General features: G+C 41.6%; 3 protein-coding genes across 10 annotated transcripts; 2 read left to right on the top strand and 1 right to left on the bottom strand.

Moving 5' to 3' along the window:
• Positions 1-518: 518 nt before the first annotated feature.
• Positions 519-13,171, bottom strand: ago4 (argonaute RISC component 4). Of its 4 annotated transcripts, none has more exons than XM_079485141.1 (18): positions 13,002-13,171; positions 9,751-9,922; positions 9,490-9,610; positions 9,223-9,404; positions 8,891-9,027; positions 8,672-8,806; positions 8,472-8,559; positions 8,195-8,342; positions 7,990-8,109; positions 7,303-7,464; positions 5,650-5,783; positions 5,382-5,566; positions 5,138-5,297; positions 4,506-4,821; positions 4,287-4,421; positions 4,080-4,181; positions 3,795-3,994; positions 519-3,493 (listed from the first exon to the last, which is right to left on the bottom strand). In XM_079485141.1, the coding sequence occupies exons 1-18, from the start codon at positions 13,039-13,041 to the stop codon at positions 3,385-3,387; spliced, it is 2,646 nt and encodes an 881-aa protein (XP_079341267.1). In that variant the 5' UTR covers positions 13,042-13,171; the 3' UTR covers positions 519-3,384. The 4 variants fall into 4 exon arrangements, with proteins under 4 accessions (XP_079341267.1, XP_079341269.1, XP_079341268.1 ...); XM_079485143.1 differs by having other exon boundaries at positions 7,336-7,464; positions 13,002-13,133; XM_079485142.1 differs by having other exon boundaries at positions 5,650-5,798; positions 7,336-7,464; positions 13,002-13,133.
• On the top strand, positions 13,164-23,181 carry clspn (claspin). Of its 4 annotated transcripts, none has more exons than XM_079485136.1 (24): positions 13,164-14,065; positions 14,541-14,655; positions 14,810-15,153; positions 15,237-15,401; positions 16,928-16,984; positions 17,082-17,154; positions 17,237-17,339; positions 17,420-17,925; positions 18,004-18,189; positions 18,304-18,455; positions 18,616-18,800; positions 18,886-18,938; positions 19,051-19,235; positions 19,381-19,906; positions 20,005-20,062; positions 20,152-20,242; positions 20,389-20,501; positions 20,619-20,780; positions 21,483-21,604; positions 21,750-21,877; positions 21,956-22,073; positions 22,227-22,300; positions 22,401-22,562; positions 22,862-23,181. In XM_079485136.1, exons 1-24 carry the CDS (start codon positions 14,042-14,044, stop codon positions 22,976-22,978), a joined length of 3,819 nt encoding a protein of 1,272 aa, XP_079341262.1. In that variant the 5' UTR covers positions 13,164-14,041; the 3' UTR covers positions 22,979-23,181. The 4 variants fall into 4 exon arrangements, with proteins under 4 accessions (XP_079341262.1, XP_079341263.1, XP_079341264.1 ...); XM_079485137.1 differs by having other exon boundaries at positions 13,209-13,447; XM_079485138.1 differs by having other exon boundaries at positions 13,209-13,276; positions 14,519-14,655.
• A 1,748-nt stretch (positions 23,182-24,929) lies between these two features.
• c19h1orf216 (chromosome 19 C1orf216 homolog) lies at positions 24,930-27,413 on the top strand. 2 transcript variants are annotated; one of them, XM_079484285.1, is made up of 2 exons: positions 24,930-24,992; positions 25,983-27,413. In XM_079484285.1, exon 2 carries the CDS (start codon positions 26,011-26,013, stop codon positions 26,986-26,988), a length of 978 nt encoding a protein of 325 aa, XP_079340411.1. In that variant the 5' UTR covers positions 24,930-24,992; positions 25,983-26,010; the 3' UTR covers positions 26,989-27,413. The 2 variants fall into 2 exon arrangements, with proteins under 2 accessions (XP_079340411.1, XP_079340410.1); XM_079484284.1 differs by lacking the exon at positions 24,930-24,992 and adding an exon at positions 25,088-25,149 and having other exon boundaries at positions 25,983-27,093.
• The last annotated feature ends 562 nt before the right edge of the window (positions 27,414-27,975 follow it).

The following is a 27,975-nucleotide window of genomic DNA, read 5'->3' on the forward strand; positions in this document are numbered from 1 at the left end:
AAAACGATTGCAGCTGGTTGGTGCTACTTCTGAAAACAGAGCTGTTAACTTATAGACCTTTGGCAGTGGTGCCATCTTGTGGCATAACAACATCTTACATTTTCTCATCTTTTTGTTAGCAGTGGCATCAATGTCCAAAACATATTTAAAAAGATGGTTCACCCAGAAATTAAAATTGTGTCATCATTTACTCACAAGTTTTTATATGGCAAGAGGGTATGACTGGCTTCATTCTGCAGAACACAAAAGATTTTCCAAAAACATTGGTAACTGAACAAGGACAGTATCCAATCACTTCTACTGTATGGACATAAAACTTGATTACCAATATTTTAAAAATATCTTTGTGTTCTGCAGAAGAAAGTTATACAGGTTTAGAAATGACAAGAGGGGGAGAAAATTATTTTTATCACTTTAAACCACATCAATAAAATATAAAATGATTACAAAATGATAACTTTGCCAAGAAGTCTGTAGATTTTATTTTTTTATGCAATAAATGACATGACACAGAGCTGTGTGTTATAGGCATAAAATACAGATTTATTAATTTGCACAATAACACAAATATTCCCTGCAGGCTAAAAAAAAGGGGAGATTTCACAAAGCAATACAGCAACTCATGGGGCACCTGGACCGGAGAAGCTACAGGAGCCCTTCCCAGCAGGTCAAAGAAAGTGCCCACTATTGCTATAAGTCACACAGCTCAGAACAGCACAAAAAAAGCTACACACCAGTAAGAGAAACAAAATAAAAATTAAATTACAATACACATTTGTCAATTAACAAAGCCATATATATCAAATAGGAATAAAAAACTCATGCTCTCTATTAATTGGGCCAGAGAGAACGGGTTAAAAAAAGGTAAAAAGAGGTAATTCTTGTGCAGTGAACCCCCGGGGCCCACCACATGCGGAGAGGAAGTGCATGTGTGGAGGTGCCACAGCACTGGAGAGCCCGAGAGCAGAGCCAGAACAAAACAGCAGATGACATGGTACTTCATCAGTTAGATGAAGTAAAGAAGGGGTGAGAAGGTCAGTCTTAAGAAGGGCCCTGTGATTGAAGAAGGTACCTCGCTTGGGTCGGAGCCCCCGAAGACTGGTGTCTTCACCCCTTCAACACCCACGCGTGTTCCTCATCGAGTTACTGACGTTTGTGGAGGAATTTGAAAATCTTGTAAGAGACCGGACAACATTGCTACTAAAAACACAGTCTCGCTGAATCAATGTACAAATAGAAAACCTCTCCGGTTTCATAATAAATATTTTCTGAGAGATTAAAACAATACTCTGGCATGCAGGCGAGCAGTCTAAATTTGAAAATCCACAGAGCTAAAGAGCTAGTCCACCATATGCACATTCCCATTGATTGATACAAGCAAAATAAGTACATAAACACAAACAGCAATAGGAATCCAACCAACAGCCACGTCGACGAAAAAGTATAACAGCTTTTAAATGTTCTAACTTTTGGGTTATATTGCTTTGCAATGATATCATGACTGGAAACTTGAATTAATGCCATGTAACAATTTAGCCTGAAAAGGACACGTGCACTACACTCGAACGAGATATTCTCTGGAAGCTGTGACAAAGTAACCTATTAAGCATTTGAATCCAATTTATTGCATGTGATGCCCTTGCCCACTTTCTCTTTCGTGGTGCCAGCGTCCACGCCAGCGACAGGCTGCTGCCCAAACTCATTCATAGCAAACCTACTGCTTTACGGATGGTTTATTACAAAGGGGTTTTTGCAGAGCTGCCCGCCTGCCGAGGCGTGCACGCCGGAGACCCTCAGCAGCCCAGTATCAGTCAACCGGGCTCAGCGTGATGCCATTCAGTCCAAAGGCAGTGCTTATGCTTGTGTCATAAAATGTATGGTGTCCTATCTTTTATACATGAAGAGAAACAGTTACTCAGACTTATATTATAAATTCAAGTTCATATACACACACACAGAAGTATTAAACACACTTTTAAGTGTACCCCCCCTGCAAAAGTTCTGATTTGTCACTCCTCTTTCTCCTGCCACCAATCTGACCCATATTTTACTTCGTAAAGAATTTGCTAAAAACTTTGATCAATTATCAACACATAAAAAAACATCAAGAGGACAAACCTATGCCATTTGGGCTCATTATCATGGCCACAAAGCTACAAGAAATTAAGCTGTATATTTTTTAAAAACCTCTCCGCCTACGAACACATTGACTCCTGGATCACTTAGTCACAGAACCGATCAGACGAACGATCAATATCAACATGAACGACGAGAAGAACGATTATGTACTCCAATAAACTGTTAAAAGTTTAACACAAAAAAACTTTATATTAAACTCTTACAAATCTGATTTGAATCTTATGTATAAATGCATAAAAGAAGAGAGTGCTGTATGTTGCAAAGCCTAGCCTATCAGACAGCGTTGCCACGCGTCCATGACTGTGCAATGGCCATAACCTTTCAACCCTGTAAAAAAACATCCAAACTAGACGTACGTGTTTCCAGATCTGCCACAGGCAGAATGGCACATGTACAGTTCTGTTTGCCCAGGTCCGACTACCCATCGTCCACAGAGAGGAGACCATGGGTAATATTACTGCTACACAAAACCATCAGCTTATGAAAGCCTGTGAAATTATGGAATATGCTTATAGAGTTGTAAATAGTTCATATATTTTATATATCTATGTGTGTGTTAATATAAAAGAGGCATTTACAGCAGTTTGCGCCTAGATTTCCCTTTAAAAGTCAGTGGCCTGCCATGAGACATGAATCCACACACACAAATGCATACGTACACACACATACACGCACGCACGCACGCACACACACACACACACACAGAACAGGTAAAGGGCATATTTACACCCAGGTCACCTCGTTTGTAAAGACTGAGAGGAAAAAGTTCAAATACGATCATAAAAAGGAGGAAAAAACAAACAAATCCAAACCTTAGTCAACCCCACCCCTTACTACATGCAAGTCCCGCCCCACCCCACAAGACATTTGACAAGATTCAGCCAATGGTGGCTTGAGGTAAAAGTAGACAGAGTCCAGCTTAGCTGAGAGAGCCAGAGCTGCCCTGACCAATGGCGCAGGTTTGCTCACACTCAGTGTCTCACAAATTAAAAAGACATTCGAAATCAACAAAATGAAAGTTAAAATGGCTCAATTTGACTTTTGTGTGCATTGGAGGCCAGAGGCCTCTCAGTGCAGGACTGCTGGTAGAGGTTGGTTCTTCTGAGGCCGACCGAATACAACTGGACTCACGTATGGCCCCCCTGGCTTCAGAACTGCTTTGCTGCAGATGAAGACGCAACAGAGAATAACGAAGATAGAGAGATTGTTGAGGGAGTGTGAGGGTGCGTCTCCTGCTGGTTGACATCAGGCGAAGTACATGGTGTGCTGGGTGTCATAGTGAATCTGGACCGCTTTAGCCAGGGCCAGAGGATCTCGGCCATTACTCTGTCCTGATACATGACTGCCCTCAGCACTAAAGAGAACAAGACAACAGAAGAGGAAACCATTTACATTTATATTCACCACAAGAATTAAGGAACAATTTACCTCCCAAAATTTTAAAACAGTCACGCTTTTCAGTTCTTTACATGTTTTTAAAGTAATTTGACTTTTTGCTTCAGTGAGAGTTATATGCACTCTTTTTATACACCTGGCTGGTCGCCCATGATGGAATGGCTGTTAAATTTACAGACACTCACTGGTTTGAATCAGCACAAGAGTCAGAAAAACAAAGCTTTAACAACAATAGACTCCTACATCAACATGTTTCAAACCTGTCATGGTCTTTGTCCACTAAATGGTAGCGGGCACGGAATGCCACGAGCCGAGCATAGTAGGCTGGTGCGGGGATGGAGACGGAGCGGGTGCAGCGCACGTAAGTGTGGCACAGCTGGTAGGTCAAGAGCTGCAGTTCGTCGGCCGTGAAACAGTTGTCATCCCACAAGACATGATAGTGAGAGGGACGGCTTGTGCCCTGCGGGAGTCAAGAAACCCACTTGTTTATCCATTCCGGGCTATGACAAGGTATACACGTGCAGGTAAAAAGAAATCCGACTCACCTGGATACCAGCATGGCTACACAGGTAGAAGTCAAATTCTGAGGGGTGTGTGATGGTGCTGTCCACCGTAGTTCCTGCTGGAACATTGCCACTCTTTCCCACCTATAGGGGTACAATGAGATTTGGATACATTGTTTTCCAAATAAATAACAATGTTGAGAATGTAAAGTTTGTTAGCACAGACTTCAAGCCCTCTTGATAACTCACCCGCTCAGCTTTGTCAGAGCAAAAGAGTCGAGTGTGATGGCGTTTTTGCACTACGATGTAGGTTATTCCTGGTCTATAGTCCTCCTCTAGACTGATGCATGCTTTCCTGATGGCTATCAACTCCGGCCATGCGACCTAAAAAAACACCAGCAGCATTAACTTATATAAGCCCAATCATATATAAATCAGCACTTCACAGTTCCAAATCTGCTCTCTCACCTGCTTCATCTGTCCCTCAGACACTCCTCCACGGTAATAGATGATTCGTGTGGGCTTGAAGCGAGTGGACTTGTAGAACTGAATGAGGAGCTCTCGCACCATGTTGGTGAGGTCTTGAATGACCTCCTGGCTGAAGAGCTGTTCCTGTGACAGGTCCTGGCGTGAGGTCTGCACTCGCACGGTGGCACAGTATCGGCTGGGGTGTCCATCCATGCTTCCCACCACAGCTGCGATGGACGGCTTCTTCCCATCGCCAGCCGGCGGATGAGTGACGTCGGCGCCGAGGAAGATGACTGGCTGCTGGAAAACTGAGGGCCTGGTTGAAGGAACACACAGGTGAGGGAACACAATGGAAGCTCAATTGTTCAGGGCATTTCTAGTTTGACAAATTCAGTTTGTACGCATAAACACTGCGCTTTTATAACTGCCTATGATCGTTGCTAGGTGACAAAATCATTTTCTTTGAGAGGACTAAAAATTGACATAATATGGAAGCTTTGTTTGGTCATAATTTACATGTGGATTATAAAAATCGCAATAGAAAATATGTGGGCTTTGATGAAACTCTTGAACGAAAGAGGGCATATTTCTTAGTACCCTTCAATGATCCATACAGGCAAAATAGAACTCACCTCTGATGTGGCACCAGTACATTGTTGATGCCTCCCAGTTTGGCATTGATCTTGAGGCAGAGATTGGACAAGGTCTGAGGGGAAGTCTTCACCACGTTCTTCACCTGCACGCACTGAGTAGCCATTCCCAGCAGAGTATCTCCCACACGTTTGACCTCGGCTGAAGAAACACAAAAGCACTTCAATAAAGCTCATTCTCAAAACCTCCGCTGGACCAAACCACAAGCACAAGGCATCTACTTACCATAGACAGGCGTTTTCCCAGGCAGAATGACCACAATGAGCTGTAGACCCACGTAAGACATCTTCAGATGTTTGAACATCGGCTCCACGCTGTCTGCCCCCTGAGCGTACTTGCAGAAGCAGGGTTGGCCTTGGATAGGCATCCCAGCATCCTTGGAGATCTTTCGAAGCTGGTCAGTGAAACTCCTACAAAATATGCAGAGAATCCCCCTCATTTAGCATTAAATTAATTTGATGTAAAACAATGAGTTATAACACCCTGCACTCACTTTAGAAGGTCCTCTCTGCATTGTTTCTGAGGGGCGAAGCAGGCCACGGCCCACACCTTGATTTCGATGCCTGCATAAAACTGCTTTCCCCTCATGTCCCAGACACCCTGGTTGGGCGTGGCCACGGTCTTGTTCTGGGGAGAGAGTCCCTACACTCTTAGTGAACCACTCGGTCTAATCACGAGCACACACATTACCCAACAACACCCTTCACACCTAGATGAACTCTACACCCACTAAACCTGATCCATTTCTGGCAGGTCTGGGGCTAATGGCAAAAAGCAGAAGATGCACAGAAAAGACCCACTTTTTTCTTTCCCATTGGTTAAGCTAGGTTAAGATACAATATACTGGGGAGAGCTATGACAAATGTACAGTTTAGTAGAACTGTAACAGAAATTTGTTTTACAGTTGAGTGAAAAGCTAAAGTAGTTTGTAAATTAATGCAGTAACAACCTTTGTGAAAGACGTGCATTATTATAATACAGAACAGAACCGCTCCAGTGTTCGGGGCTTACGGGCTGATGTAACCTTAAGTGCCAGTCACACAATTCTACATTAGTGTTAGTGATTCTGCACTAAAAATTAAGCAAATGATTGGGTCTCCACAGAAACACACATGCTTTCTAATGATTCTGTTTTTATTTACCAGTTTGACATTTAAACAGAACACTTTTTATATTACCTTTTTTTAACTGAAGGTCAAAAGACCTGAAGCCTGGAGTGGTTCAAAACAAGTAACAGTAGGTGATAAACATTGCATAATAAAAACAGCCATGACAGGCAGGCAAGCAAGGAGAAATTACTCCAAACAATCAGTTCAGTTCCAGTACACCACAAATTCAGTAAAATGTTCATGTCCACTGTCTCAAATTCAGTGTACAGTATAAGTAAAAGACAGTAATCTAGTGAAATCGATTAGAAAGATGAGACTACAAATCTCTTTACAATCAACAGCTCGAGATAAGCAGAACACATCAGGTGAAGCAAAATTGTTCAGTGTGCAAAGAATTACTTCACGGGAATGAGGATAAGACTACTAGTGGGTACATTTTAAAGGGATTCATGAATTACTCAACCTCAAGTTGTTCCAAAGCTTTGTTCTGTTGAACACAAAGATATTTGGAAGAATGTAAGCAACTGAGAATTCTGGGGCACCCTTGTCCAGCATTAAAATGGTTTGTCTTCCTAAATGTTCAAAAATATTTTCTTTTTGTTTAATAGAACAAAAACAAATGATCCAAATCATTCTTTCTATGCTAATAAATGGTGCCCCAGAACTCTCAGTGGCTAACATTCTTTCAAATATCTTTCTTTAACCAAACTTTGAACAACTCGAGTAGAAATTCATGACGATTTTCATTTTTGGGTGAACTATCATTTTATGTTAAATATCTCCTAATATTACTTTAGGTAATGTTGTAGCGTCATGGACTTAACAACAGTCCACGCCACCCACATTCACAATGGTCCAATCCCGAATTAGAATGCAAAAACCACTAGACTATCCAAACCGCACCGATTGAGTCTGATCAATATTCCCTGGGTTAGTCCATTCACTGCACAAATCACACAAGCATGCACATTATACACAAACATGGCATTGATCCCAGAACACCCGTAGTCACCCTGCACCCGAGCCCCAGTACTCACCCTGCTACAGTCTCTCCCAGTGTCTGTACTCACCCGGCCCCCATACTGGAGCATGGGCGCTGGGAGGACCCGCCCAGTCACCTCGGTCATATCATTGTGCACCACGATGCCGAATTCTTTCAGGTAAGGGTCGGGCCCGCCCACCATGCTGTTGCTTTTGACCTGTAAGGGTTTATAGGAGCTTTAGTTACATTTTAGTAACAAATCAAAATTTAATTCATTTTTTTCATACATGTAGCAGCCGCTTCCTAGAAACTAGGATGTCACGCATTTGGCTAGAGCGAGTTTGGAAAAAAAGGGATGTTAAAGAGAAAAATTTTACTTGTTAGAGCGGTTTCCCAGACAGGGATTATGCCTTAGTTAAATGAGGATATTAAAGTCTTTTTAAAAAACATACTTTACAAAAAAACAGTACGTGTGTGCATCTTGAGACAAAATCTCACAGATATATTTTAAGATATGCTAGTAAAAGTTGTTTTTGACACTTAAGTTATTCTTGGAATAGCCTTAAACCCTGTCAGGGAAAATGCCCCGTCTGATTTTGAAATCCTGTCGTTTCCTTTTACTTTGCCCTTTGTTTTGAATATGCCACAGGTCAAATCACCACATAATACCAAACCGGACATGACACAACTTTAAAAGAGAGAAATAAAACATTTTGTCACAGTAACACATTCTAGAACTCACCAATCTGCTGATCTCTTCCTGTCTGTCTGGGGCTGAACGGGCTGTGGCTTTGATCATGGTTGAGGTCTGATTATCTGTTAGTTTCTTTATACAGCGCTGTCCTGCAACTATGTTGCAAACCTTTAAACAGGAACGAAGACAGTCATTGTAGAGTCAAATGCAATTTTGTATGCGCTCTAGGGAAACTCTTTATGACGGCACTTACTTCAAGGGGCAGGTAGGTGTGCTTCTGTTCCTGCCCCACCTGGAGGCAGGGCAGGTGGGGGTATTTGAGCTGCAGGCTGTACTTCTGTTTGAAATACTGGGCGACTGTACACTCCATTGCTTGACCATTCTCGAGCTGCAAAGGAAATCTGGTGGAACGGGCAGAAGAATTGCATCAGTTGGTGGGTGTATAAGAATTCATTTTAACAGATAGGCTCTTTAAAATGAGAAAGGCCCTGCACATTTTGCAAAGGCTTTAAAATGAACAGTGAACTAACGTCTGATGGCTGGCTGGGCGACGCGTGACATTGCAAACACGGTACTTCCTCTTCATCTGACCACAGTGTGTGACCTCAACTTTCAGTCCTGATCACACAACAACAAACTTCTTAACTCTTAATGCGAAGCAACATGCAATCTGATAAAAGTCAATATGTGCATATGTCAATTATTACAGCTTCTTGATTGATCCACTCACCTCGGATCTCCTTTGTGAACTTGACACGTTGTGAATCTGTAAGGGGCTTGGTTTGCTCGTTGATGTTCTGGATGTCTAGAACCTCACACATAAACTCGATGACGGGCTGGGCTCGGTAAAAGGCTGTGGCTGACACTGCAACGTGCAAATATTATGCATTGTGAGAACATGACTTGCAGTCGAGATTCATTGAAGATTTCTACAGAGAAAACCTCTTACCATCGATGTTGAGCATCATGTTCCACATCGCTGGACGGACAGACTGATGGAACCCAAACCATACCTCCCTCCCACCGCCCAGTGGGTGATAGTAACCCTCTGGTGGAGAGAAGAAGGAGCGACCTACTGGAGTGTACCTGGATCAAAAAACAATATGAATGCATGAGAGATAACATCTTTAATTTGTCTGGAAACAAATATTAGAGCTAGAAATGTGCATGATTATTCAAAGCTTACATGGTAGTTGCAGCAAAGCAGGTTCTACTAAATTAATCCTTAAAATTCACTATAAATAATTTGTAATTGGGGCAAAAAGGACTGTAGAGATTTACCGCATGGAGGGCAGGTGGCGAGTGATGACATCCAGTGCCTGTACAGAATCCTCTGGAACCTCGTTCAGGTGTCCGGACAGAGCTTCCAGGAGCATCTGCAGACTGACCACTGAAACCCACTGCAGAGACACCTTAAAGGTCTGATCTTTCCCTTCCCCTGGTAACGTCACCTCTAGATCCACCTGAATCAGACACAAAGCACACAAAACTAATTACATTCAGAAACACAATTAAGTGACACCACACAGTAAATAGTGCTTTCCTTACCCTGTCTCTTCCGATGGGCAGCGGATTAGCCGTGTACATGTTCCTCTTGCCATCATAACCAGGCTGCCGGTCACCAAAGATCTGCATCTTAAAATGTCTGACCATTGTGTCCACCACCTCTCTGTAAAAAAAACCCCGAAATTGCAAACAGTTTTACAAATTACAACAATTTTATATAGAGCCTGTTGAGTGCACCTTTAATCATTTTAAAAACAAAATTTCAAGTCCCGTCTGCTTGAATCGTTTCTTCAACACACTCACCTGTTGACCCTTCGGGGTCGCTTTTCAGGCTTGATGTCGATGTCATAATGGTAGACATCGATCTTGGGGATCTGCACCTGGAAGTGATTGGCCAGCAGGCGAATCGGCTTCCCCACCGTACCCAAGCCGGGCCGGCGTGGTGGCTGGAAAAGGGAGGTAGGGGCAGGCGGGCCTAAAAAAAATAAAAACGCATTCAAGTGTCACCACTTCGTTCCATCACTCAATGTCTGAGCAGCACTAAGAGATCTTCCATTAAGGGAAATGCCCTTTAACTTCCTGAAAAACACAGTAAGGGGAATGTCCAGCGTTTAGAAAATAAAACGGATATCAACAACTTAATAAGGCGCCTTGACATCCAAGGTCTTTGACCTTCAACAGGATAAAGACGACATGGAAGGAACAATAACGGCCAATCATTAATGTCCCGCCCCACACAAGCTGTCCATTGCAGTCAACCAGCAACAGGGCCATGTGGGGAGGAAGGGGGTAACTGCAAATTAAGATGGCACTACCCACAAAATGCCATTTTAGAAAATAGCTCCCTATTCCCTTACAAAGTAAACCACATAGTAACCATGAGTTTTACTTTACAAGTAATTTTGCTAGACTGATAAAACAGACAGATAACATAAAAAGGACTGATAAGAGGGACTTTATGTATCAAAGTCCACAATTTGCAATTTGTTTTGATATTCATTTTTTGTTACGCAGATAAAAACAATGCAATATAATATATTGTCCCTTTTTTGCACTGGCCCTTGAAGGGATAGTTCACCCCATTTATTCACCCTCTTGTCATTACAACCCTGTATGACTTTCTTTCCTTTGCAGAACAAGGTGATATTTTGAAGCATGTTGGTAACCAAAAATTATATTGTATGGACACAAAACCATTGCAAGTTAATGGGGACCAACGGTTTTCTTTCATTTATACATTTTTTTAAATATTTATTTTTGTGTTATGGATAAAAAAAGTAATTTTGGGGTGTCGATGCAGGAAACACGGATTTAAGGAATAAGATTGGAATTCTTACACAAATTCAAGGGATTGCATTGGGGGATGATACTGGGGCCCATCAGAGTGCGTTGATGCACCCCTTTGTCAAACTTTATCAGATCGCTGAGTGGTTTTGTAGGGGTCCAGGCCCCTCGCAGACCTACACGCTCCAGTTAGCACGTCAAGCAGCAGGAAGAACAATTGGTAGCCTCTAAACCGCTCTGCTGTGCCTAAAACACAGCTCCCCCTCCTATAAACATTTTCTTCATATGGTCTGATCACAGACATCAAAAGCACTAAAACAGCTTGGTTATAGAGCTTGGGTGAAACCAGCATAAGGTCTCCAACATTCATCAAAAACAGAGAGGGCTCTAAATATAGGCCACTCAGCTGTTACGCTTCACACCAAGATGGGGTGTCAGACTCAAATGCCAGACGGAAAACTGAAAGTGGGCAGCTATTACCTTCAGTTCAGAATCAGTGTCGAACGGCACTCATTATTGAGTCTGGACTTCCTGTGGTATCCTAATGCTTTCTATTGCATTATGGGTAAAGTAAGCACTGAATGGGCACTAGATTGCTTTTCTCTGGGGCAGAACAACTGATGGCCCAGCATTGATTTGAAGTAAGGGTATGTCTGGTAAGGATAACATTAACATTTCCTGAAGGGTTTATTGTTCAAATAATTTTAACATTGACTGTAATAAACAAGCGGTAATTCATTATAATATTTATATTTTAAATGCAGTCACGGAAATCAGGATATTTAATTACTTATAAAAGAAATTGTGTTTTCATTTTAATTGTGGATCGAAACAAAGAGGGGTTTAAATTAGTTTATAAAATCATAATTTACAGTTTGTAAATAATTACATATAGACACAGCAATCATGAATGTAACATGTGGGGGGGCACAAGCTAAATGTGTCAAGCTATGAGCTCTACAGGCTAAATGGCACGATAGGATTAAAGTGAGGGGCAGCTGGATCCAATAGATGACTCCGTAAATGGCACGAAGTCCCATGTCACCTGGATTACCCAGATGCTGACACACGCGCACACACACACACGACAATGAATAAATCTATTTCCAGATCTGTAGGAAGTTTCATAATAATAAACTTCATTATAAATAATTCAATAAACTGAACTCAGTCACCTAGCAAGCAGAGATTCTTTGCTCTTGATTCAGATGATTTATCAGTACTTATTGACAACATTGTGCATGTGGCTGTCCTAATGACTACTACACACAAAAAATACGAAATAAACTTTCACCACCTGTATGAAAAGGTTATTGAGAAATAACTCGAGATGCATAAAGGAGTTGTTAAAGGTTTTCAAAGCGCAGATGCATTAACAGTTATTACGCGTGCAAGAAACATGACAACACACGCACGTGAGAGTGTGCCAAATCGCCGTTTACGCCATGACTAACACAGATTTAGTTAGATGCTAGATAGAGAGGAGAAAGTGCAATCTTAAATGACAATTCCTTAACATGGACTCGGAAACAAGCATATCATAAAGTTCAATGCTAAAGCCCTTCTTTGGAACCCCTTCATTTAAGAAGGTCACGGAGTTCATTCTCACAATGAAAACGACAGGCATGGTCGATTGTTGTGACAAAGGCGCGTAGAGTCGTGTCAACCATTGTGCTTCGGCGTGATCAGCATTTTAGCATAAACAAATGCACATGGGGATCTTACAATGCGCCAACAATGAACAACACACCAGCGCGCAATTCAATCAAACGGCGCGCGAGCGTTTTGTTTATTTTCATGCTCGAGCGTCATATTCATAAACACGTTTTACAATTCTCGACAGTGACGTCTTGACTAACAAATAAACGAAAATACCCCAAATATCCTGTTTTTAGATTGCGTATCGCATATTAACAGACGTGAAGAGAAGACACGGAAGGAAAATGCGTGCGATTAAATCCCCACCAACACACAATGCCGTAACGTTACCATCTTCCGCACTGGGCTCGATAAACATACTGAAAGCCATTTAACGCTCATACGGTGATAAACACGCATTTGTTAGGAACACAAACGCCCGTTAACCGGTGTAAGGTTTAATTATCAACAGGTTCATGCCATTAGGGCGCTTTTGACAAGCGGACGCGGGTTGATAGGGTGATTGTTTTCGTTTTTTCCGTCGAGGCCTAAACAGCGCGCCGCGGCGGGCCCTAGTAAGGCAGCGCATCGGCCCACACTACGCTGTCACTCGGGTTATTTTCAGGACTTACCGGGTCCGAGCGCTTCCATGGCCGAGGGCTCTCTCTCCATCTCTGTCCCGGCCTGGCGGCTCCTTACCGACACTGAAATTGGGGGCGGTATCTCGAAGCTTAAAGTGGCTAATTTAAGAAATGGAAGGATGCGTAGACCGTGCTGCGTTCTACTCCGCCTGCGTTGTCTTCTGAGTGATTTAAAGCAGATCCGTGGGATTTGTATGTGCGCATGCGCGGGGACGCGAAATTCGGTTGGTGGATGCCCACATTGACACACATTGAAAATGATAAAGGTTTGGGCGATGAGATCCACAGTTAGATCCAAAGACTCTCAATCAAGTGGAGTGTTGTTATAGAATGTGTTTTTAGGAGCAGCCTTTTGGTATTAATTTGTATTTATTTATCCCTCTTCACTTGATTATTTGAATCCAGGATCAACCTACTGCTTGTACACAATTTCATTTGTAAGTGACATCTGGCACGTGCATTGACTAATATAGCAAATTAATTGTGGGTTGGCTGAGCACCAGTAATTGCCACGTACTAATCAAAGTCCTATTTCCTTATTTTATCCTAATCTCTTTGTATATTTTATGTTAGGAGTGCGCGTAACGCAAAGTTGCATAGTTGATATCATTTATTGTGGACGTGATTTGACCCCCAATGGAAAGCGGTCTTGTTTGTAGGAACTCCGTTGTTGTCTATTTACAGTCCACTTTGACCAATACAATGCGGTATTGGTGCCTTAGCCTGACCAATCAGCACAGCACCAAAGGCGCCTAACAACTGTTTATCCAATGGCTGGGCTCGAAAAGAATGACGCAAGCTGCTAAAGAAAAGCGCCCTAGACCAGCGCGCGAAGAATTGAAGTTTAACTCCTTTACCACTATCGGGCGGGAGATGGATGTATAGGTTTTAGCATTATAAAACTAGCAGATACATTTGGACTTTATGAAGTTTAAGATATAAATATTACATTCTATACGTTTATTTGTCTTTGGAGTGATTGTTTTTTGCGGCTGATGTGGTTTTGTACCGAATAAAGCTTGAGGCAAAAGATGAGCTCTCTTCTCCTTGAGCGGGTAACGTATAAAATATCTAACATAAGTTAAATAATCATTAAAAACAAAGACATTCTCTGTATATCTAAAAGATTACAGCCGTTTAACCGAGAAAGTGAAAATGTATTGAATGAGTTCATCTTGTTTTGTCTTTCACTAGCCAGCCTAACGTTAGCTATTCATAACGTTACTGTTCTTTTGTCACAAGTGGCAGACTTTCATGCCTGAGGAACCATTGTATTATTTTGTCTTCTTATATTTACAATTTGTTGTGTTTCTTAAAACTGTTGTGGCATTTATAACAAAGAACGGACATGAAACAATGTATTCTTACGTTAATGTGCATTTCTTTGCTTTCTGATTGTTTTGTGGTAACGTTAGTTTTAATAGACATTGGAACTTTTACATCCCTTTATGGTTGATCAAATCTTACGATTGTATTTTAACTCTTTATTTAACGTTATGCTTATGTAGCATGTATGCTATCATTTTTTAGCCTGTAGATCCCCTGGTTGAGGGAGGAACAGCTGCGAGTGATTCAGACAGCGGAATGGGATCACCTATGGAAGAGCCAATGACTGACACAAATCTGGTCATTGATGATCAACAAGGTAAGAGATGATTAATATAACTTATGCAGGTTAACATCTAAATGTAAATCTGTCTACCTTGCCAATACACTGTTCATATAGAATGTTTTGAACTTGTTATAGATTTTACCGTAAATATGTTGTGTATGAGCTTTACTCAACCTGTGTGTTCTAGATTCGGATGACGATGATATCACAGTGAGTCGAAAGGGACGTTTGCGAAAGGCACTTCAAGACAGCGACAGTGATGGAGAGCAGGAAGAGGCTGGAATGGCAAATGCTCTGGTCCTATCAGAATCCAGCGACGAGGAGACCAAGGCCAATGAGACGAAGAGCATAAAAAAGAAACGGGGCAGCAGAATATCCCGCCTCTCAATGGATAGTGATGAGAGTGAGCCTGAGAAAGAGGATGTTCAAGTCAAACCAAAAGAAGCAAAGAAAAACGATAAGTCACAGAGACGCAGAGAGAAAGACAAACGCAATGCGTCCCTTGCAAATCGACTGAAAGATGAAACGGAGGTGATTGTTTTTTAATGGAACGTTTAGCGTTAACTGAATTTGCTTTTGTCCTGTTTATCAAGATTCTGATTATTTCTGTTCAGGATTCCCCTCCACTTAAAGCACTTTATGACAGTGGTTGTCTTCTGGGAGACTCTGATCTATTTGATGCACAACTGGATGAAGATTCTGATCAACATTTGGAGGGAGAAGATGAAGAGTCACTGAATGCCATCAGATCAGCTGTGAAAAAGAAGGCAAAACGCAAAGTAAGCTCTGCATTCAATAGTCATTGTTTAACCTATGCTAAAATGTATCAGAGTGCTTTTCCACCATTGCGTTGAACCGTTTTAAACACAGTCTGAAACGTTTACAGTTATCAATCAATCCAAACTTTATTAAGGACACTTACGGTCCAGAAATATACACAAACCTACATCCACATATCACGTATTTACATATAAGCCACAACTGTTCCGCAACCTAGAAAAGAACCTGACTGAACTAAGTGGCTGGGTTCGTCAGTGTTGCAATTGTACTATTTAAAGAATCAACACTGACAAACATATAGCTTGCACTGTTCCACCATGGCACTCTTAAGCAGCAGCCTCATACCATCATTTTATGCCACGTTAAGTTTTTGCATGCTGCTCTTTCTATATAGCCGCCACAAATGGGCAGTGTACATAGGGGTACGATATGCCTTAAATAATGTAGTCTTCACAGAACACATGTCAAATTTGCAAATCATGTTTACTTGCACATAAATCATACGATGCTGTCTGTAAATATCCCTATCATCAGACAGGTCCTCAGTTATACACTCACCTAAAGGATTATTAGGAACACCTGTTCAATTTCTCATGAATGCAATTATCTAATCAACCAATCACATGGCAGTTGCTTCAATGCATTTAGGGTTGTTGTCCTGGTCAAGACAATCTCCTGAACTCTGAAAACTGAAAAAGAAGGGGAAAACCCTTCAAAACATCACCAAATCTTCTGCATACATAGTGTTGTTACCCACCCCACAACCTGTTCCACAATTGTTTATCAGCTTTGATAAATCATCCATATAAATATTAAAAAGAAAGGGAGACGAAATGCTTCCCTGCCTGACTGACGCCATTACATACATAAAAAGGTTCAGATACATGATTATCCCCTTTTAAACACATTAACTGATGAGCATACAAAAAATCCCTTCCAGAGGTTTAGGAACTCCTCTATTATTTAACTTGTAAACCCATTATTCATGATTTAAATGATTAAAGGCATTGGAAGCATCAATAAAACGCATAGAAATTGTGCATTTATGCCTGTTATAGAAATCTAAAATCTCCTTTAAAAAAATACATATCTGTGCCATGTTTTGGCTTAAATATAATAATGGACACCAACAAATCTATAAAATAGCATCAGCCTGTAAAACAAATTGCAAGCAAAGGACAAAGTCTTCTACTTGCAAATGTTAAATGTTCTGCAGATATTTTATCCCTACCACATGCCTTGTTATGCCTTGTTATATTTTAACATCATAATTGCCTTGAAAACTTGTGAGTTTTGTTTCCACGTGAGGCTGGTTATATGCGCGCAGAGGCGTTATAGAGGCGTCTCTTGTGTTACCAAGGCAGCACGTGGCGCGTTTGGGTTTACATTCTAAAACATTTCGTTTTCAGCCCTGCAGTGGAAAATGAAACCATTTACGTACCGGCTGGCATGGATTTGGTGTGATGGTGGAAAAGCACTCTATGAATCCTGAATTTGGAACACTAATATATATTTTTTCCCATAGCCTCAGTTGTCAGAGTTCAGTGGAGATGAAGAACAAGAGAACAAGCCACAGCGGAAGGTAGATATTTCTATATTTCAGCAACACCTCCATTAGGTGTTTATTCTGTGACTTCAATAGAAATCAAATTTTTTCTGTAAACAAACTGTGTCCTCAGGAGAGAAAGTCTGCAAAGGCCAGCAAGGAGGCACTTAGACAGCTTTACAGTGACAGTCAGAGACTGGTGCGAGGTCAGTCAGTTCACATCTGCTCACTGTGGAAAATATTATCGTGTCTCATAAATTGACATTGGTTTCTCTTCCACCTTTGCAGAGTCTTTGGTCGGTCTTCCATATCACATGCCAGAGCCCAAAAGTATTGATCAGTTTTTCAGGAGAAGACCACGTCCAGAGGGTCCTGCCATGGCTTTGCTCAAGTATGTGATCAATCACTTATTGCTTATTAAGCTATTTTGCACTGTATACAGAAGAAATAACCAAAACATTCCTTTTTAAGGTCTGCCAAATACCAAGCTTGTATTTTAGAGGCCAGTGCAGCACCTTCTCTAGATCAAAATCAAGCCAATACCTCTGAAAATGGGCCTCAACCAGACACAAGTCTTCAGACAGACTCATCTGTGGTTACAAAGCAGGCATCCAGTGCATCCCTTCCCTCAACAGACAGCACTACCAGCACTCACCAGGAAGCCACTACTGACGGAGAAGCACATACTGAAAATGATACAAGCACTAACAACCCCAAACCTTTGGTTGAAGAGAAAGATGCTCCTGTTGATGAAGCTGAACCTTTAGATAATGCACAGCAGCACATCTCAGCTGAGCAGATCCAGACTGAGGATTTTGCACAGCCATCAGTGACTGAACCTGCCCCACAGATGGCAAAACCTCGAAAGGATAAGCTGGCCAGGCTAAGAGAACTTGGTCTAGATCCTCCTCCAGTGGCGAAGCTTTGTGCGGATGAGGGGGCTTTTGTTCAGCTGGAGCCACCTCAGGAAAACCCAGGTAAGTGTAGAGACAGAATGATGGTCAATTTGATCTTTCCTCACCAATTGTCCTAACATAATTGTTTGTCTATTGCAGCTCTGAAAGCACTACAGGAGCGGTTCTTGAAGCACGTTCAGCCTGTCGCCCGCCCTAAAGGGGAGCGCACTTTGCAGCTTAGTGTGATCAGAAAAGACAACGCCCCCTCTGGACAGGAGGAACTGCACACTGAATCCATCTCTGTCACCGTCAATGACGAAGAGGAGCCTGCAAAAGCCAAACCAGGTACTGATTGCACATTAACCACAATGCACACTGATTTTGTTGAAGTATGTTTAAACGTATTTCTTGCTTTCTGCACATTTATTTGATTATCAGTTTACACATTTTTCTTTTTAGGTGAGAAACTGGTTGTCCTAAAGTCTCGTTTGCAGCAGGCCATGGCAATCCGCAGGAAGGAAGAAAGGGAGCGTAGGGCTGCACTGCATCGCCTTGACAACGAGGATTGTGAGGAGGAGGAAGCTGAAATGACTGAGTCAGAGGATGAAGAGGTACCAGAAATAAGCATCACTTTGCATAGCCAGTCATTATTTGTGAAACCTTTCTGTATCAAATCTACTTCCCTTTATTTAATCAAGCACGAGTGTAACATTTATAGTTATCTGAGTGTACAATATTTTATTTGTAAGTTGACGCTTGTTTTATTGTCAGGGTGTTGATGAGTTGTTGGGTAATAATGGTGCGGAAGAGGAAGACGAAGCAGCGGAGGAGGAAGGTGAAGATGAAGTCTCATTGAAAACATGCCCCTCCCCAGGCTTTAAGAGTCCCTCTCCTACTCCAGCAGACACCGATGGGACACTAATGCTTTTTGCTGGCAACTCCTGTTCCCGTACAGGGTGTGTTTTTGTTTTGGATCATAAGTAGGCTGCATACTCTTATCTCAGATCAGCATCCATACTAACTGAATATCATTATTTCCAGTGATGGTGTGAGAAGATCAGGACCAGCTGGCCATGAAGTTGACAGCAAAATGGGTGAGTGCAACTTGATGAATTGTGCATGTCCAGTGTTTTGCTTGCTGCTCTCACATGTTGACAAGTATAATATTATTTTGGCATTTCTGAAGTTTTTCTGTTTTCTTCACAGAGGAGGATGATAATCTATCATTGGTTAAGGACAGCAGTCATAACAGCAGCTTTGAGCTAATGGGCTCAATGATTCCATCATACCAGCCAGTGAGCAGAGCTGCAGGCAGAGGCCTGTCTGCCAGTGCTTTCCACTCTCCCTCCCCATGCCTCTTCCGACCCAGTTTTCTCGGCTCTGCTTCAAAGGTGAGGCACTCTCCATTGACTTAAAAGTTTGTGTGTGTTTGTTGTTAGGCAAGCTCAGAATTCATTTGCACTATCTTTGAGATCATTTGGGTAATTAAGTGGAATAGTTCAGCAAATAATAACAATTCTGTCTCTTCTGTCTCAGAGCTCAGGTAAACTCTCTGAGCCCTCCCTCTCTCTCCCTGTTGAGGACTCTCAAGACCTTTACGCACCCTCTTCTCCAAGTGAGTCTGCCCTCCCTCCGGCTGGGGACTCCCAAGGTCGATTCTCATTGGAGGAGGACACCCACTCACAGCTCCTTGATGCCGACGGCTTCCTAAATGTTGGCCCTCGCAGTGTGCCCAGCCGTTCGCACAAGCGCCAGCTTATACTTGACAGTCTGGATGAAAACGCCATGGACGCTAACATGGGAGAGCTCCTAGGGCTCTGCTCAGGGGGTTTCGGTTCAGGGCAGATCCAGCCAGGGAACTCGCAGCCTGGAGCAGAGAATGAGCTGCTGGGACTGTGCTCTGGAGCTTTTACAACACAGCCTGAAGAACCAGCCGTTCGGCCCAAGGAGAAAAACAAGGCCTTGTTGCCGGAGGAGCAAAGAGGGGATAGTCATGGCAGTTCAGATGCAGACATGGACCAGCTGCTGGCTCTCTGTTCCGGCAAGTTCACAGGAAGCTCATGTAAGTCTTGCTGTATGCATACTGGAGTGGTAGTGTAAACAAGGGCATCTTCTCATGAAGGTTTGTGATAACACACTATATTTAATCTGTGTTTTTAGCTGCTTCTTCACGTCAATCAGTCTCCAGTCCTGCTTTTGAAAAACCCTCTGAAAAAAGGTGCGCATATTACTATTTTGTAGATTTTTAGTATTTACTTACTCCAAATATAATTGTTTTAAACTCTAATTTCTTGTCTACCTATACAGAAACAAGAACATAATTGAAGAGGAGGAGGAGGAAGATGAGGGTGACTGTGAATTCCGTCTCCTGTCTGATGTTGACAGCCTTAGTGAGAAGGTACTTGCTCAATAGATCTTTCAGAATATGTTCATTTTTGCAGTTATAATAGGTGTGGCGAAGTGTTTGTTTTAGACAGTTTGCATATTTGGGCCTGCTCTATCAATGTTGAAGGGTGTCACAAGACTTTTGTTTTATAAATATAGGAGGATAATGAAGATGAATCTGGTGCTGAAGAGGAGGAAATTGACAATGAGGAGGAGGAGGAGGAAGAAGAAAGAGAAGCAGTCTTTGGGCGACGCCCTGGCAAAAAGAAAATGTAAGTTTCAAACAGGTTCCTGAATGCTGCCAATCAGTCTTAAAGTTGATACATTATTTTAGGGTGGTACATATTATATGTTGTATTACTTATGTGGCTATCCTTGTGTCGTAACAGGCGTTTGGCTGAGTTTGTGGATTCAGAGGCAGAGCTTTCAGGCAGTGATTTGGGCAGTGAGGATGAGGATGAAGAAGGTGGCAATGAATACGAGGATGAAGATATACAAGAGGAGCTTCCATCAGATGAGGAGTTGATGGACCAAGTGAACAAAATCCACATGTAAGAAGTATTCTCTTAATCCTCTGACTTTAGGTTAGGTGGTGGAACAGGAAAGTACTTGTTCATCTATTGCCAAAGCAGCTGAAATGCTTGTTGGGCAAGTTTGCATTTTACAGCTGAATGCACAAATGGGCATGTTGGCTCTTGAAGCAGACTTACTAAAATGGTTGTTACGTAAACATGCCACAAGTGGGCGCCATGCTGTTTGTTTTAAATCAAGGAGGTGCTTCTGATACCATTTACAATTACTCAAGTGTAACATCTGTAGTATTAAAGGGATGGTTCACCCAAAAATGTAAATGCTGTCACCATTTACTCACCCTTAAGTTGTTCCAAACCTCCAAATTACTTTGTTCTGTTGTACACAGAGAAAGATATTTGAAAGAATCTTAGCCACTTTCAGTTCTGGGACATCATCCACACAACACAAAATTAGATATTTTGAAGAATTTAGAAAAGCAAACAGTTCTAGGGGACCTTACTATCCTTTTATTTTGTATCTTACTAAACAAAATAAACCACCATAGGTCAATGATGTCCTAGAAATGAAAATTGCTTACATTCTTCCTAATATCTTTCTCTGTGTTCATCACAACCAAAACATTTATACAGGTTTTGAACAACTAGAGGGTGCAGTTGATTGAATCTTATAAAATTAAAAGTATCTGAATAGACTTGACGATCATTGTGTTCTCTTAACAGGAAGCATGTATTAGATGATGACAAGAGAAGACTGCGACTGTATCAAGAGCGTTACCTTGCTGATGGTGACCTGCACTCTGACGGACCTGGACGAGCTCGACGATTTCACTGGAAAAACATTGGTGAGTTTGGCTAGACAACGACATGTTTCCCCTCAGTTTTCTGATACTGATATTATTTGTGTGACCAGGTCTATAAACATCTGCAGTAAATGTATCTTTTAGTGTGTGGTTTTGTATTTATTAAAGATATTTTTATTTTGACCAGATGATAACTTTGATTTTGGTGGAACGGATCCTAATGGAGACGAGGAAGAAGAAGATGAAGAAATTGATCAAATAGAGTTACAAAGACGTAAAGAGAGGCTAGAGAGGGAGCAGTGGATAAGAGAACAGGTGTGTGCATGTCTCTTGTAGAAAGTACATTTATGTTCTGTGATCGCCTGCATGTAAATGACTTGTCCTGTTCTGTAGAATGAAGCTCAGGCCAAAAAGGGGGGAGATGTGGAAGATGAAGAAAAGATAGAAGAGGAGGATAGTCAGTTTATGAAGCTTGCCAAGAAGTTCACTGCCAAGACACTCCAGAAGAGAGGTAAGTTGACTCTGTAGTCTCAATTAATGAGTTTGACGTGTGTATACGTTTTTTGAACAAATTAGTTTTAACAGTACAACAGAACCTTTATCAAAGTGTTTGCTGTTTACTTGCCTCATGATGGAAGTTCACCAAGTTCTTTCCTATTTTTAGACACTCCAGTTGTTCTGCAAGAGAAGGCCGCTCCCAACACCAACCAGTTCCGAAAGCCATTTGAACCCACTGTGGTCAGTACACACTCTGCGCATTTACGTCTATAGTTCTCTGGCTGCTTCTATGTTGAAAATCTGTGATTGACTGCATTAAACTTGTATTTCGCATCTCCAGGTCAAAAGAGGCTCATTGCTCAGTCAGCCTCGATCAATGTTGCAGAAATTAGCCAGCATCTCTGACAGTAACCCCTTGGCCCCTCGTAACTCTAGAGGTTTTCTCTTCCAAACCTTGTCACCGGAAAAAGAAACCCTCAAATCAGACGGTCCCAAGAAACAGGTATGATGTTTGATCGTAAGGTTTTATTTGGTCCCTTTTACACTTAAAATGCAGAATGTATTAGTGTGATATTACAAACCCCTCACAGGGTTTCTAATCACACTTTCATACAGGATCATTCTCTCCTCTGCAGTTAATATTTCTACCACAGGATGGGGTCATGGTTATTGGTTTAAATTAAGATACTATCAGTAAATGTTTATCAGCAATGAAGATGTTTTTGTTGTATAGTTGTATAGTAAAGTGCATTTATATTCATGCCTACCAATCTTTACTTTTTTTAACTGTATTTACTACAGATTAAGAAAAGAGAACAGACTGACTCTTTGGCCCCTGCTGCCAAGCGACCATGTTTTGGGAACCCCCTCAAACCTGCAGGACCACCACGAAGTATTTTCAGCTATCTGGAGAACTGATCAGTTGCCTTCAACAAAACCAGTATTACTTACAATTAATATATGGCTTGAATTTTCCCATTGGCTATTCCAAGATAATGAGTGATTATTTTGTTTTACACTGTTTCTATCATGTAAATACTGTGATTTTGTTTTTCTTTTAAGTGATGTCATTTTATTTGTTTTTATATAGAAATTGTAAATTAAAGTGTATTTTAAATGGTTACGCTGTTATTTCTCTACCAAACCGAATAACCTCTATAATGCTTTCTCATCCATAATCATTCATCTTGAAACTGTCTCAGGGAACTCAAGGGTGGTCTTTGCAGCACATGGTCCCTTAGGCCACAACCCACGAGCTTCTCTTTTTTTATGCCTTGCCTTAATTCATTCTGGGTTAACTTCATTTTACCCAGCCAAGTGTCTTATGTATGAATGGTTGGCTTTTTGGGGTCTTTTCTGTATCTGTAACTCGTTATAAGAGCTCTTTTAATCAACCTCTGCTGAGCTCCTAGGGAAAGGAGCTGAGGTTCCTCATTAAATTTTCTGTTTTAAGTTTTTTTTAAATGGAGTAACCTTGCTCCAGGGTGGACACAGCTACTGATTTTTTTTTGCCTGTAATTGTCAGGAGACCACAGCGATACGTTAAACACCAGCACAGTTTTCAGAAGCAGCTGCATTATTCGTCCATCATTCACTGCATGCGGTTTTAAGAAATCTCAGTTCCTGCAACATGCTTAACTTCAACATCTTCGCATTTTAACCCGTGATCTCAAAAGATTGTTCTTGAAAAGAACTGACCTTGTCAAAGTAAAAAAAACGAATTCTACAGTGGCTGCCAAAGCTTGTAGGCTCTGTGTATATGGAGAGCTCATGGGCAACTGGTTGAATGTGCAGTAGCTGCCATAGTGGATCTGTGTGGTGGCTTTTGACAGCAATGCCAGGGGTTAGTTCCTCTGGGCTCTGTCACTGCTCAAACCGCTGGGGTCTGAGACATGCAACTGAACTAAGAGAAATGGGTCATAACTGCAGGCTGCTCATGTCTAAGCAAGTGCTTCTGTGTTTTGGCAATGGCAGGTTCTTTTTGCAACTTATCATGGTTATGATGGACACCATCTTGTTTTGATTTAAGGCCATAATAATTTCCCCAACCCCCCATGTTTTACAGATATTACATTTCAGAAACGGTACAATAAGTGTTTAAGCTCGTTTTTTACTAGGATACTCTTGTCAAGCATCTCTTGCCTCTCGGTCTTCTCTTCGTTCTCGCTTCTTCGCTGGATTGTTTGCGTGATGTAGATGATTTTCCTTGTGACGAAGCCGCAGGCGAGTTTTTTTTATTTGATGTATTTTTCATGTGTTAAGGCTATTATTGAGAGATGGAAGGGGGGAGAGTGGAAAGACAGCCTGAAGGTGTGACACTTGAATGGGGATGTTGTTGGACAGCGAAGTGGGGGAGAGCAGAGTTCTCTTCTGTCTGCACCAATTGCTTGTCATGGGATATGTAGGGGATGTATTTACTGAGTCTGTCTGATGTGCCAGCACCAAAACAGTCACACATCTCATGATAAGCCATAATAAAGCTGGCACTGTACAGAAATAAAGCTGGTCGTAACAGGTCTTTACCTCTGGTCATAATACTCATGTGTTCCTTTAGTATTGCATTAGCAGCACAGATGTTGTAGTTTCTCAGTGAACAGACATAATTATAAAATAAGTTTGAATGCACTGTGGGTAAAAGCATCTCCCGAACACAATACTGTAATGACGAGAGATATAAAAGCAGCATAGTCACAACAGTTCTACAAAAATAATGCAATATTGCTTTTCCTTCCGGTAGACTTTTTCCACTTTAAATTCCATCTTAGTGCTTTCTAGTTAAGTGGTCCCTTCCCAGTTTAGGAAGTGAGTCACGGAAGGCCAGTACGGGAAAACGGAGCGGATGGGAGGGGGAGGAAGGAGCATCGGTCGGAGGAGGAGGGGAAAACGGGGAGGACGCTGAGTCTTATTCGCGGACGACAAACGACCAAAAACGGTAAGACAATGACCTCTAATAATTGATTCTCAACTGTTATTGTCAATCACAGATTTATGCGAGCGCTTAATAAAAATGGAGAGAGGTTTGTGCGCTCTCCGAATGTGAGAGGTTTGTCGCTGAGGTCTCGGTCGAGGCAGAGGAACCGAGAGATGGGGTGAGACCATTTGCAACGTCGCTCTTACGTAATCTAGCCTGTTTTCTGATGCTTCGTCGGTTTATTTTGTAAATACTTTGCTTTGGCATTTAAGTGTTTTGAAGCGAATATGTGTTTGTTTGAAAGCTGATCGAGAATCGACATCGCACTGATGCGATTGATTTGAGCTTCCCCTTTCGAACATTAACCATGCTACTACAGTAACTATAGTCCAACCATGTTATTTATTTACTAAAACTATGGTAATACAAATAATAATAAAACAGAACATGGTTATTAAATGATGGTTAATTTTTCTAAGAATTTATGCAACGTTCGTATTTGACTTCCTATTAAATCGCCACATTACAGTCGGCTATTTAAATATAGTGAATGGTTTAGGTTTGGTCCTAGATTTTTTGGTCCTCAGTCATTTGAAGGCGATTATTATTTCTGCCTTAGGCGCGCAACCCTGGATGGCTGGTTGCTGTTCTTCAGCACCACATTGCCGCGCACCGCCTTTAACGCGCGTGATTGACAGGCCCCCGAAGTTATTAGGTGGACTGTATCTGTGAGAGGACATCTGAATATTTCATGTCACCGAAATGGAGAACATGTCGTGGAATTGCATCTCTGAATATTTGATGTATTATTTCAACCGTTATTAGCTATCGTAGGGAGGGATATTATTTACTGCGTGTTTTTGGCTTTTAAACATTTTCATGTTTTGTCAGAAACTATAGGCCTGTTCACTGCCAAAATATAATAATAATAATACGATGTGTCGTTTTGCATTGGATTGTTTGACGGCCCTTTTCACTAACTTAATCCTTTTTTGTCTTTTTCCTTTTTAGAGCAAGTGCGTCGCAAACAAAGTCGAAAATGCTTGCACAAGATCGAGCCATGAATCCTGTTCTTGGAGGTCAGGGGACAGTTGGGAAACCGTCAACTTTGCGTATCTATTCCAACACCCAAAAGAGTTGTGAGAAAGATGGCAACTTTAACTTCCTGGGCCAAGAGGATGACCCCATGACGGGAGATGAAAATCGCAACCAGGTGCGACCACGAGCCTTGGGTCTGTTGGGTCGTGATCCATCCCTGTCTACAAACCACTATGGGCCGGGGAGCCTCTCCCCTTTGTCTCGCTTGCCTTGCTGGAGCCCTTTGGAGCCTCTTCCTGAGATTGAAAGCGGAGATGATATGGGCGGCAGAGTGCCCCCGGATGGGGCAGAGGAAGGCAAGCTGGATGAAGAGATGAGAAGGATGACGGATGATGAGGAAAAGCAGACTTTGGAGGAGACTCAGAAAACAGAGGAACTACAGGATGAGGAGGAAGATGATGATGGGGTGATAGACTGGGCCGACAGTGACGAAGAGTTTGAGTTCAGCTACAGGTCTGAAAGCTCTTCTCCTCTTAGCACAGGAAGTAGGGATGTTGCGGGTGATGTGGCCCACAATTCTATCTGGGACCAGATCTGCCATGGGCGTCCGACAGAAGACCCCTTAAAAACCCCAAAGCATAGTGAAGATGATAAAGTTGAGCAGCGCAGAGAGAGCATAGAGGGTGCCGATCCGGTAGCAGATGCTTCATCAGACTACGAAGATGACCCGGATTCCGAGCTGCCGGACCTTATGCAGGCCGTTTGGACTCTGCAGGACCGAGAGAGGTTTAAAGCACAGGAGATGGAGAAGCATCAGGTACAGCTGACCATGTACCGTCGCCTGGCTCTTATCCGTTGGGTTCGCACCTTACAGAACAGAGTTCAAGAGCAGCAGAACCGCCTCCAGTCCAGCTTCGATATTATTTTGACACACAGGAAGGAGCTTCTGCGGATGGGTGCTGCTTCAGTGGCCCAATAACAAAAACAAACGGAAAGGTCATGAGACCAACAGTTGACTGAAGCAAGAGACTTTATTGTTGTCATGTGAAAAGTAATCTTAGGGTCTCTGTTGCCCTGATGCAAACACAATGTTCAGAGTTATATCACTATTAGAATTGTGGTTAAGAGTCCCTCAAAACATCAACCCTGAATTTTGACTGCATTGGTTACTCTTGTTTTTCAAACGTTTGCCGACCTGACATGTTTAAATAATATATATATATATATATATATATATATATATAAGGTGTTAAATGTGTAAAGAAAATACAAAGTATAATAAAATATATATTAACTGTATATACGTACAGACTCCAGCATTCCCTGTGACCACAATAGGGATAAGTGGCAGATGATGAATGAATGGATGAATAAAAAATATATCAAATAAACTATTTAATGATGAGTGTTGTGTCCATGTCAAGTGCTTATTTCTTGTGAGGAGTAAAAAACTATAATATATATATATATATATATATATAATGTGTATGTATTTTTTTCCAAATAACATTTTGAAAAAATAACATTCAATGTTGTTTTGTTCAATGTGCCTATTTTTCATAGTCACCCTCATGTCATTCGAAACCTGTATGGCTTTCTTCTGCAGAACAAAAAATAAAATATTTTTTAAACCTTTGGTAACCTCACATTACTAACATGGACACAACTGAGAGATTTATCAAATATCTTCTTTTGAACGAATTTTTTTTTTGAATGACATTGGGGTTAATAACTGAAGACTATCCCTTTAATGTCTATGAGTAAGATCAACTAAAAATAGCTTAATAAAGAACGACATGTTCACTAATTAAAGTTTGTAAACATATTTTCTTATGTGGAACAAACAAACCAAGCAAGTTTATTATAGACAACTTATATAACAACATTTTGTTGTTTGTTGCCACTTTAAGGCATGGTTTTTCATCACAGCAAGATGTTCAAAGCTCTTTCTCTCTCTTTGACCTTT

Source organism: Barbatula barbatula, assembly GCF_947034865.1.
Source record: "Barbatula barbatula genome assembly, chromosome: 21".
Lineage (NCBI taxonomy): Eukaryota > Metazoa > Chordata > Actinopteri > Cypriniformes > Nemacheilidae > Barbatula > Barbatula barbatula.